General features: G+C 48.8%; 1 protein-coding gene across 5 annotated transcripts in view; it reads right to left on the minus strand.

The window, feature by feature from the left end:
- Nucleotides 1-12437, minus strand: part of PIP5K1C (phosphatidylinositol-4-phosphate 5-kinase type 1 gamma) — a 50317-nt gene that overhangs the window by 18772 nt on the left and 19108 nt on the right. For all 5 annotated transcript variants that reach the window (XM_082331478.1, XM_082331479.1, XM_082331475.1 and 2 more), the window contains exons 2-6: nucleotides 6664-6695; nucleotides 4234-4320; nucleotides 3750-3880; nucleotides 3019-3136; nucleotides 906-1058 (exon numbers count right to left, since the gene is read on the minus strand). In XM_082331478.1, coding sequence (XP_082187604.1) covers nucleotides 906-1058; nucleotides 3019-3136; nucleotides 3750-3880; nucleotides 4234-4320; nucleotides 6664-6695 — 521 coding nt within the window. The remainder of the gene's footprint in view (nucleotides 1-905; nucleotides 1059-3018; nucleotides 3137-3749; nucleotides 3881-4233; nucleotides 4321-6663; nucleotides 6696-12437) is intronic.

Genomic DNA, 12437 nt, shown 5'->3' on the forward strand with positions numbered 1-12437 from the left:
TGGCTCTTGGTTATAAACAGACACTCAAGACTCTGTCTGACTTTGGCAAATTTTCCCCAGTAAATACTGAGCGAGGCAAGTATTTTAATAAAAACGGTGTACGATCACGTAAATCAAACGGGGCAGCATTAACATTGCTTGCCACCACCTTCTTCTCAGCATCTCCACGGCAAACAAATCCCTGGGTGGTTCTAACTGAATTGCAGTGCCCTCATCCGTAGAGCTGGACCCTTCACCACAGTCACGCAGGGAGACAGCTCCCCGTTTACATGCCAAAGCATCGGGTTTGGTTCCGATTTACTACTTGGCACCACATGCGAGTCCTCTGGATCTCACTATATTGCCTTGCTAGCCCTGAGATTTAGGCAACAACTATCTGCAGCAGAGTGAATGTGCAAAGCTGGCCAGTACTGCAGGAGTCTTCAGCTTGGTGCTGCAGCCGGTGGGAGCCAGGACAACCAGAACTGCCTGCAGCATCACTCTGTTAAACAGCAGATATGGGAGATATCCAGGGACAGCAGCGGTTTCCCCACGAAACCAAGGGGTTGCGTTACTGCAATCAAAACCCATCCTCAAAGCCAGGCTGAGGCAGACGCGTGGTGCCAAGTGAAGAACGAACTAGCGCTGGGAAAAGGACACCCAGAAACGCACATCTGGGAAGCCATTTCCAGGCCAGACCATGCCTACAACCTACCGCACAATTATCTGCCTCAAGTTGACCCACGGAGTTTGCAAATAATTGGCAGGATTTGTGCTTCTGGGCCTGGCTTTATGACACAGTTAATGGTGTCAGGGCGGGCAGGCCACAAGAAGCCCAGGTGGAGGACATGCCCTGTGCTATGCTTTGGACAGAAAAGCCGCCGTGACAAAGCCGAGCCGGGCCCAAGGCGCTGGGCGATACGCACCATGTAGTAGCCAGGAAGGAGCTTCTGTAGGAATTCAGCTTCTTTGTGCATCACAGTTTTTATGATGAATTCATCGTCGCTGGTGACATAGAAGAGGGAGCCGCTGGCACCAGGGTTCGACAGCTCTATCAGAGGCTCGTTACATAACGAATACTGGGGAGGAAAAGGAAAAAAGATGATGTTTTTAGCCCCCACTCATTGCACATTGAGTTCTACGCCCTTGAGGGCTTTCCCCAGCATGCCGTCTCCCTGCGAGATTAAGGGGTAGCAAAGCTTAAGTGAGAACTATTTTCATTGTAGGTTAGGCCTAAGTAGCAAAGCTGACGGACAATTTACAATTAGAGACCGAGATGACACTTCAGAGCATCCCAACTGCTCAGAATCAAGCTAATAATCTGCTTTCAGTAACATCCAGGCTTCATAATGACATCTTATCTTTTCCCATTGTGCGTGTACGCTTGTATCACATTTGGGCTTCTTTCGGCACATTACCACGAGCGCAGACGGAAAGATAGGATTTTAAGGGACATGACAGTCTGCTGAGGGGACCGCGTATCACCGCGCTGGAGGGAACGCAATGCGCTGGCTGCTCTCAGCAGCCTCCTCTGGCCTTGTGCTCCCCCGTTACAGAGGATTTTTACAGCCACGTCTCACCCCCTCAATCCTGCTAGAAACACAGGAAAAGTATTAGACCAGGTGTCCAAACAAGAAGAGAGGGATCAGCGCTGTGTAAGCACAGCAAGGGGTACTGCATCGGGAATTGAACTGGGAGGACATTTCTAGACATCAGTATGCAAACAGCAGGTCCTCAAACGAGGACATGCCTAGCAGCAGGAAAAAAAAAAAAAAAACACAAACCAAAAAAGAAGAAAGCGCAGGCACTTTGCAGCGAGGTACCAACCCCAGGGCAACGGCACAGGTCGAGCGGGTTCAGGGCAGCATCACGTCAGAGCTGCCACAGCAAGAGGTAAGATGGGGAGAGGGAGGCAGAGGATGTAAGGAACATAATCAGAGCAATAAATTAAATGCTCATCATTACGTACTGAAAACAGCTTTCAGCACTGCGCAGATTAATGATCCAAGACTTTATCAAGCTAATTATCTCATGCATAATTAAAGGCATTTGCTGCTGTGGCAGGCAAGAGAGAATCAGGGGAAGCAGAAGCAACAAATCAGAGCCGTGACCTTTGCAACTGAGGCAGGCTCTTTGCCTCACCCAAGTTTTGAACCACTCATCAAATCAGCCAGCATTATCTTGGATGGCACAGATGGGGACCGCTGTTACTGTCAGGCCGCGCAATGGCACGGATTTGTTTCTATTTGTAGGTGTTCAGTTACGATTACCCCTGTCTACAGCTGAAGTCAGAAAAAAAGGGCTATTAAAAAAGGGGGAGGGCATGCGCTCATTTGGATGTGTTCCCTTCCCCGGTTCAACAAATGTCCTTTTTTAAAGAGCAGGACGTCACATACATGCAAGGGACCAAATTCAACCCCAGTGTACTCCAAGCCCCTACAGCTTGTCCTACTAGGTAGTTTAAAAACAGCCTTTTCAGCTCCGAGGAGCTTTCTGAGCGCAAGAACAAGCTGTATTTTATTCCGTCTTTGTAAGATGATTAAAATAACTACACTCACATAGCTCTTGAGTGAGTACACAAGGAAAAATTCCCATCTTTGTCCTCAGAGCCCCGGGGGACATTACAGGGTTGCACCCAGCAGAACACAACTCCTTTTGCTTGTAAACACAGTAAGTTATTGTCACCACAAGCAAGAGAGAGGGAACCCCATGGCAGAGCTTACAGAGCAGACGCCGTATGCAGATCATTTCCTTTCCCTCCAGTGTAAGCTAGCAGCTACCTCTCAGCAAACGAAGACTTGGGCTGAGCGGTGCTGCTCTTGCTGGGACCGTCACTGGATCTCCTCCAAAACCACACAGTCACTAAATCCACAGCCTGTTCCCACTCCTTGCTGGGATCAGAATGATTCCTCAACTCTTTTCTGGCCCTTTCAGGCAAGAATTGCTGACAGCCTTGATTTAGGGGCAAATTTCTTGTGTTACTCTAGACCATCTCAAATAAAGGCGGAAAGACAGAGAAATCCAACGATATATGCATACCAAATAATCATCTGGTCGAATCCCAAAGAGTTCTCGGAAGTACCGGAACGCCACTGGTGCATAGGTCTTGAACCTGAAGTCAGCGTAATGGTGAGCCGGGGTGAGATTACTGCCTTCGCTGCACAGAACAGACGTCACGTGAGTGGGGCCTCTGTGTCACCATTAACCAGACAGCTACAGTCACATCAAGGCTACTGTATATTTAAGATGATTTGAGCCTTGCAAAAAGACATCTTAGGAACAACAACAAAAAGTAACTTTCTTCTGTGGCAGGACAACAGGAAAATAGGTTTTAAATTATCTGCCAAAATCTATTTCCAACGAGTGCAAGGAACAACCACTTGCCAAGCAGAATATATTTACACAGAGAATACAGCTTTTATGAGCTTTGTTTATTCACAGAGTTAGAAAGCTCCCAGAATGAGTTCCTTCCATCTCAAACACGGTATAATTTCATGGAAGAAATTTGAGATGGACAGAAAGAAAAGCATGTAGGAAGGCTAACAAACTCAACCATACAGTACTGCATCTTACGTTGTACTTCCTTGCAAGCCAGTGTACTGCACAATCTAACACTTCCCACTGTTATGTTTGTATGTAATGGATGCATATTTAAAACATGCAGAGCATCCAACTCTGTGATCTAAAGGCAGATGGAAGCTCTTTTGGAAAATCAGTGAGAGGAGAAGAAATAACTCATCCGTTCGCTTTGTTTCCCCTGTCTCCTTTACCTTGGGAAAAAAATGCTCTCCACCACGTAGAAGTCCTGCATCAGGACATCTCTCTCTGGCTTGGAGCTCAGATTGCCGACGGTATACCCAATCCCCAGCTGGATGGCTCCCTTCAGAGTGGATGAGGTGGTCTGGCAGGAAGAAAAGAGCAGTCAGTGAGCATTTTGCAGCGGATTATTGCGATAATATCCCCTATGTTACAATACAGTCGTGTCTATGACTTCTGTGGGGTTGTCTCGGGCACTGCATACTGCTAAACAACTTCAAGCAGCTGCTGAAGAGATGGATTAAGGCTTCCAGAAGGTTTGCTGTTTGCAAGATTATGCAATACAAGGGTGCTGCATAAAATCTAAATCAGGTTGGTAGCTATTAACAAACTGAACCAGGAAAGCTCGGTCGTGCTGTTGCCAACCTTGGGCCCCAACTTCTCTTCTCAGCCTGCCACCTACCCGTAGCTGCCTGTTCCCACTCCACAAAACCAAACCTTTTTGTAGGTGGTTTCACCAGAAGCATCGACGCCTCGATGACCTATCTTCTTTCCTTGGCCAGGCTGTCCTGGTAGGGATGGTCCCTGCAACGAAAGAGCACGGCTAAAGCCCAGAACAGAAGCTGACCTGGCCGACAAGAAGGAGCAGAGCAGCACAGGCACAGCCACGCTGTCGCGGTTGGAAAGGACAGAGGGATTGCTCTCTACTGCTGGAGAAAAATCTGCAGAGTGCAAACAGGTGTAATTGGGACCGGCAAGTCTTAAACAAGGCTGTTTGAATTATACATCCATCCCTCAGGACAAGAAAAGTTAGAATACCCAACCACTCCATCTGACACCCTCGGCAGAGCCCAGCAAAGATGCTGAGCTCAGGGAAGATCCGCTTGCTTCCCAGCTGCCAAGATTCCGCAGCAGTTGCTTGACTGCGGTTGCTCATTGATTTAAAATAGTGATGTATTAAATCAAACAGCGAGAGAAGTTTATTCTTAAAAATCCCATGCCCTCGGGTGTCATACCAATACCTTGCGCTTCACTGGAGAAATAAGAGACAGATAACGGGGGCACCACCGCCCCACTCCTGTGTTCACATGGAGATAATCCATTTAAGCGAGATCGCATTTGTCTGCAATTCAAAGGACGAGCCCACAATGCACTAACAGCTCTTCCTGAAGTTTTGCAAAGAGTTTAGAGAAACACTAAAGGACTGCCAGCACTTAAGAGTGAGAACGAACCTACTCCTATCCCATTTTCCTCCTCTTCTACCTCTGAGTCTGCCTGGGCCTTTTTTTGCTGATCCAGGAGGGAGCAGATTGTGGCCGTACGCTTTAACGAGCCAACACAGTTTTCTTTGGCGAAGTCTGATACAGCTCCTTTTGCAACCCCAAGCGTAGGGCCTCTGTGCCCTGCCACGGGACGACGCTTCCCCGACTCCCCAGCTCTCCCACCACCCCAGCGGATCGCGGACCCCAGCCAATGGTTAAAACTGCCGGTGAGCCGCCAGCCACCTCTGGGGGGTCGTTACATTAAAGAACAGCCGGGCTTTGGATGTTCCTTTAAGCAGCGTGCAGAGAGATCCAAGGTCACTTCCCAAGTGACAATATGATATCACTGTCTCTCTCAAGTGCCGCACAGACCCATCTCTCAGAACTGATGTCTACAGCAGACAATGTATAATTTTGTTCAGACTACAGAAGTTCTTTGTGTTTTAGCTTTTAATTAAGAGCTTGCAGCTATTTCTGGTCAAACTGCTTGTACTTCTAGCACTAAGGGGCAGTCTGATTTCTCCTTCAAAAAAAAAAAAAAAAAAAATCTTATTTCCTACTCCGTTTTAAACATTTAGCAGAGCCAGGCTTGCTTCCGAGTACTCCTCCGAGCAGTCGTGATTAGCAGGACAGCTTATCCTTCCCTTGCAGCTTCTCACCAACAAGCTGGATCCTATTACACACAAGCTCAAGCTGTACGGTCCTGCCTCGCCACGTGGCTTATCATCATCCTCTCAAAGCGATTAACAGACACAGGTATTGGTTAAGAGATTGCCATGATATGAAATGCAGTAACAAAAGTCTTTTCCACAGTCCCTTGCTCTACCTGTGACTGTGTTTCCAGGGCAAGAAGAAGTGGGATTATTTGTGCATTGAACAAAGCAATCAACTGTCACAGAAGTTGAGCTTCCTACTATGCATATTTCTGGGGAGGCAAAAACAATCAAGCATCACATCCCTGGCAGTTCTATGGGAAGATTTTGCTATTCATGTATACAAATGCTCCTCAACCCAGGTGAATAATGTAACGGGGTATGCCAGAAAGTTAGACTGAATAAAAATCATTTGAACATGGTGCCCTAAACCAAGAGTGTGGGCTTCAGGGAACAGCTTTCAGGCACAGATCCTCCTACTAGATTCCCTGCTGCCAACTGTGAAGAGTTTTGCTCCAGAAGGTAACAGTGATTCAGCAACCTGCGACCTGGATTACGTGTGAGGGAAGATCAGTCCCTTGAGATGTTCCCCTGCTTTATGGCTTCACATATTACAGGCTCCTTGACTTGCCCCCAGGAGCGGGTGAGATCCAACACAGAGCCCTGGCGATGCCCAGTACATGCATTCTCCATTTATCACCTTCAGGTTCTGGTGTGGAAGACGTGCCCTCAGCCATTTACTTACGGATATCATGGATCACGCAGCTAAAATTGGCCACGCGGTGGGCATAAGCCCTTCGCATCCCCTCCATGACTGTAGTGATGCCAACACAGGGACTCCAGAGACCTGCCACTAATTTTCTTTCTCCCAAACAACAGATAACGGATTTTCAGTAATTTTAAATGTATTTTGGAATCCAGATTTGCTCAAAAAAGGCAGACAAGTGTTTTCTAGAGCTCTGTGTACTCATTTCTCAAGATGGGATTTTCAAGGCCAGCTTTACATGTCTCACCTCAGTGATGGCTGCCTTCTTTGGTGCCAGACCTGAGGAGAGAAGGGAAGAGCATCAGTAAAAGTAGGGACATCAGGAAAAAAAAAACAAACCCACAACACCGAGAAAATAGCCTAATGCTTTGCTCTTTCAAGCAAGCTGGAAAGCCCTTAAAAGCAGCTGGTTTCGCTCAGTTTTCAGTTTCACTAGTGCAGGAGTCTGAAGTTATAGGGGTCACCCAAACAATTTCATATTCAGAAGCACAAAGATGCACGATTTTTCCTACCGATAATGTTTCCTAGAGGCTTCAGTAGAGAGAGTTCTTGTAAATCCCTGCTGCACCATAAGTAATAGGTCCACACTACACTGAAGAGTCGGTTACATACAGAAGCCTGGAGAGACGCTTATGAAGCTGCTTTCCAGCCACTCAGAAGGCACTTGACAAACTATATTGATAATTGAATCTATTTATAGAATCCAATGTCCAAATATATCGTGAAAATGAATGCATCATTTATCTCTACGACTGCCTTTGGGAGAAGCCACCATTACTCCATTACAGTGAACGGTAAGAAATTAGGATTTTGCCTAAAGCTTTCAGATATATAATCAGAGTTGGAAACACAGGCCCAAACCCTCCTCTAACATGAGGCCACCTTTCCATTTCCTAGCACAAGCCCAAGTTTGCAAGGAGCTCCTTATTTTCAGGCAACAGTGCTGAGAGGCTCCCTGCTGCCCGCCCCGCGAGGTGCTCGCTGACCGGCCGAGAGCCTCGCGCGTGGGACCACAGCTTCCAGCCCAGCTGACTCCGGAGAACCACCACGAACCAGGATCAAGAGCTGCTTAAGAAGAGCTGGCCACCCCAACCCACAACGTCCCCTGCCAAGGCAGCTCCCCAGCCTCCCCCAACCACCTCTGCACCCAGAGCCCAGTTATTAGGAGAGAAGCCGGCTTGCAGAGAATGTGAACCCAAGCGATAGGTTCACGGCCATCTGTTTCCAGGTACGAGTCTGCTGCTCCCTGCTCCTGTCTGAAGTGTTCCTACAAGCATGGATCATTAAGCAACCCAGAATCCTTCAGAAAGGGCTTAATTTCGCAAGAGACCATCGAGCGGAGCTTGAGAGTTTTGGCTGTGCAGAAGAAAGGCTCTGCCAAGCCCTCAACTTTTCCCCACGTGAGGGCAACGTGTGGATTACACAACCGCCTGCCGGCGTGCAAATCCTTTGACTCAAGAGGGATATCTACGCTCGAGCTGGGGAGGTGGTCCCTTCTCCAGGGGGAGCGGGAGATGTCCAGCCCTCCCAGCTGGAGAGCAGGAAAAGCCCCAGAGGATCCAGCCCAACCTGCTGCTGCTTCAGCATCTCCCCCATTTGGCCGAGGAGGAATTACGACGGTTTAAGTGGGTAACTGCCCAACCTCCTCAAATACAAGCGATGCTTCAGGGCTTGTTTCAAAAGGAGCCTCAGCAAGAGGTTGGGCATAACAGGAGCGCAATGCTCTGCAGATGACAGTAGCGCTAGGAAAGCGCGTGATTCAGTTATATCAGGAAATATTTCAGACCTTGGGAAGCAAGAAAACAACAAACCCAACAAAAACCCCTCGGTGGTCACGGGGGAGATGAAATTGCTCTTGATCAGAAGCGCTGAGGTTCTCTCACCATCCAGTCTCCGCAAACTGGGGATCCCCTGGTGCAAAACGGGTTTTGTCAATGTGGCGTTTTGAATTGTCTGCAATGCAACCCCCCCGCCCGACAGCTTGGCCTGCGCTTGCAAAGCCAGAGCGACACGGGAAGATTCACTTCTTGTTGCTGTTTTGCTTTAAATCGTGCTCTCTAGTGCCCCAAGTTTCACATCAGGAACGGAATCACAGGACTGCAGCCAAGGTATGAAATCCTGCTCCCTCCGTGCAAGCTGCATCGCATAATCCCATCTCAAAGAGGAGGACGGGAGGCGAGCGGAGCAGGAACCGCTCACCGGCACGGAGCGGCTGCCCTCCATCGCTCACCGGGCTCGCCCATCCCTCAGCCACGGGGCCGTCGCTGCGCGTGATGGCCAACGCAAGACTCCATCGCTCCCTCCAGCTCTTTGGGACTGCACCAGCCCACAGCTCCGAGGGCCACCGCTAGCTCAAACTCCACGTCAGTTTTTGTGCCGAAAAATTAGTCCTTTGGCCTAAGACAACACACTTTTATGATCGCTCAACAAAAAGCCCCGCAACGGCCAGAGGAGCGGGAGATATGGCACTGGGCAAGCATTTGGCTAACGAATTTTCAGGGCGTGAGCTGGAGCAGCGACTCAAGGCCACAGAGGAACCCAAAGGGGCAAATGCTGCTCCACGTTGAACACTGGAAATGGCTGGGAACACAGTGCGGCCAAGAGGGACCCGGGCCAGGGAGGCTACGCTCTCCCTGCCACAGCTGAGACCGCTCTGCTACTGCACTAATCTCTTTTCTGCACTTTGTCACAATTCCAGAGCAGGAGATTATCTTTAATTTTGTGATAATTACCACAAGCCGCTTTCATTCCCAGCTTTTAAGTGTCTGCTGCTGTACACGTACCAAATGTGGAATCAACACCAACCGCCCAACCGAAGGAAAGGTTATCAGAGGTGAGGAACTGTGGATCTCCAGGAGAAATGATGCTTCAGGTGGACAAGAGCATCACCAGCAAACCTGCCCCTCCACCCCCCCTCCAAATATCAGCTTTGTAAAATCAACTTGTCTAGGCAGAAAATGAAAAAAAAAAAAAATCTTCCACTAGCTACTCAGTGCATGGCACTCGGCTGTGCTCATCTCAAACAAGCTGACAGATGGCCTTGCAAAAACTGATTTAACTCCAGCTTCGGGGGTTACACAGCCACGAGAGACAGCACGCGGGTTTGGGGGGAACAGGAGCTCTGCTGCAGGAAGTTTCAACACTGAACAAGCTAACCAAAATGATTCTTATCGGATTTGGTGCAGCTTAGTGATGGTGTATTCAGAAACACAACAAGCGGCGCTGGAAGGGGAACCCCGGGATGAAACCCCAGCTTTCTGCCCTGCCTCCAGCTCGTGCCTGGGTTTTGCAGCACGCTTCATGCACGCTTGACCTGCTGCCTTCAGCTCCTCTTCTCATCTGCGCGTGGCTTTGAGTCGACCCCATCCCAACGCTGGAGCTCCTCCGGAGCCTCGGAAATGAATGCTTCGGTTGTAGCATCCAGCAATTCTCATCTCTGATTTCACATCTGCTTTTTTCATAAAAATGCCTCTCTATTCACAGCCACAGCCACCTTGTCCATCCCCGCCACGACGCTGATGCCCCGCAGGACGGGGATGAATTTGCTTCTGGAAACCCTCTGCACATTTACGGGCCGACACAGAAGAGGACTCTCGAGTTTTAGCTCTACCGCGCCAGAGGAGCGTAAACCTACGCGAGATGAGATAACCCATTTCTCCTCTTACACGACATATTGCGTCAACAAATTGGTGTTCAGACCTTTTTAGGCCCCTCACCCCCCATTTACGTGTGCTCGATCGCTCGCTCCCAGTGAGCGCTCATCGTTACCAGGCTCGTCGGCCTCATCGCTGCATCTGGACTCGCAAAACGGCGCAGGGTTGGGATGGGAGCAGCTCCCTCGGCTTCTCCAGCCCACAGCCTCTCTAGATGCTGTCATCGGGGAAATGCAAGTGATGTCAGAAGTTAAGAAGTTTAAAAAAAAAAAAAAAAAATCATCAAATCTTTGGGCTTAAAAGCAAATCTCATGAAATCCAGAAAATATTGCCCTTGCTGTCCACAACTTGAACTCATTTTAAGTTAAAAACGTGGGTATCAAGTTTCATTTAGGTGCAGAGAATAAATTTTAAAACCTAACCAAGGAAAAAAAAAAAAAGTCACTCGGATCTCTCAAAAGCAGCTAAGGCAAGCTGAGTAGCAAACCCCCTTCGTTATAAACCCAGAAAGAACCAGAGCAGGCTTCTGTCCACTGAAAAAGGATTTCTTAAGAAAGTTTACAAACATCCAGCAGAAGCCTGGTTTCAGACCTAATAAAGAACTCTTCTTTATAAGACAGATGTATACACACACGCATATGTGTTTATAAATTATAAGTACTTGATGCTTTATGGCACTCTAGAGAAGTCAAAGCAAATTTGAACAGATTTATCTGGACTCCTTCCTCCAGTCAGAGATGCTGCTGCATCTTTAATAAAAGCTTCACTTTATTAAAGTGTTTACCAGGAGCTATACAATGTGACTGCAACTAAAAACACGTTAGAATATAAACGCCACGTGAGCTCTTCAGCTGGAGGCTGTACCAACGCGACCCCTCCAAAAACGCAACGCGCTGGAGACTTGCAATCTGCCGCTCAACCGGGGCAGCGGCAATTGCAATCCAACACAGCACAGTTCTCCAAAAGCGCTGGACCAGCAGTTTGTATTTGTTGTTGGCGGGTTTTTTTTTTTAATTTGTTCTTTGTTTTTAAACGACTGAGCTGACAGCAGCCTTTGCAAAATTGACATTTAATACTAACGCAGCGTAATCGGCTAGAAAGCTGTGACATTCTGACAAGTCACACACGCACCGAAGGAGGCCTGCATCTCATCTAACACTTACTCGAGTGAGAACAAGACAACGTGGCCCACCCGAGCAACCCATTTAGACGACAAAAGGAGGTGAAGACTGCAACCAGGCCGCTACGATTTGTTGTTCGATCAGACCGCTCTAAACGCGGCCCCGCCTGGTCAACGCGTTACATGCAAAAGCATTAAGAAACAGAGCGCTAAGGCACGAGCTGTGAAAGTTAAAGGCTGTACTCATGTAGCAGATGTGTTGCAGTCGAAATACAGAGAGAAAGGCTGGAAATGAAACGTATCCATCAAAAGAGAGAGCTGTCACTTCCCGGAAGGGACCGCTGATAAAGAGAAATTAAAGTTTTTTTGGGGGCAATTCGGAGAAGATGCCAGAAAGCACGTCTCAGCTGAGACGCAGCGTCGGAACCAGGGCAGGCAGCCGGCCGGGGCTTCCCGAGGAGCCGGCGCGAGCGTCAGGCCGTATCAAAAGGGAAAGAAAGGCAGAAGGCAACCTCTGAATGTCTTCTCGCACCCGAAACGTGGGGCCTCAGCTCCCAGCACGCAGGACCCGCAGCCCAGGGCGGTCGTTAGAGAGGGGGAGACGCATCAGGAAGCAGAAGCCGGACTCTCGGCAACCTCCTGGAAAAGGCAGCTATTGACAACCTGCCCTTCCCAGGCATCCAGGGTGACCTACTTCTGAGCATTAAACACATTTTCTTCCCATAAAACAACATGATTTGATTAGGATAAGAAACATCAAGTAAGCCACAATACTCAGTAAAATGTTTGGGTTTTTTTCCCGCCTTAAATTCAGCATCCCTCAGCAGAAAGCGCTGTAGCTGACTGCTCGGCACCCCGGGCACAGATAGCTGCTTCTGCCATTGGAGAGCTTGTAGAAATAATAAGGAAATAAAGCAATCTGAGATAAATTCTGCTTGTTCTATAGAACCTACATATAGCTTTGATACCAAAACGTATCCATTTTTCCAGGGAGCACTTGCTGACTAAATGCATGATTTTTGGGGTCATCTACACAAAACTCACGCTGGCTGAACACACACAGCCTAAACTCTCCAGCGGCAGCCGCGTCCAGCCCGGTGCTCCGGCGAGGCTGCTCCATCCCCACGGGCGAGCGCGGCAAAGGGGAGGAGAGCCCTGCCCCGACGCACCTGCAGCGCAGGTAGCTCCACGTTCCTCGGGACGGTTTAGTCACCATCCAAAGTCCAGCAGTTATTTGCGGACAGATAG

Source organism: Platalea leucorodia (assembly GCF_965183815.1).
Source record: "Platalea leucorodia genome assembly, chromosome: 21".
NCBI classification, from domain to species: domain Eukaryota; kingdom Metazoa; phylum Chordata; class Aves; order Pelecaniformes; family Threskiornithidae; genus Platalea; species Platalea leucorodia.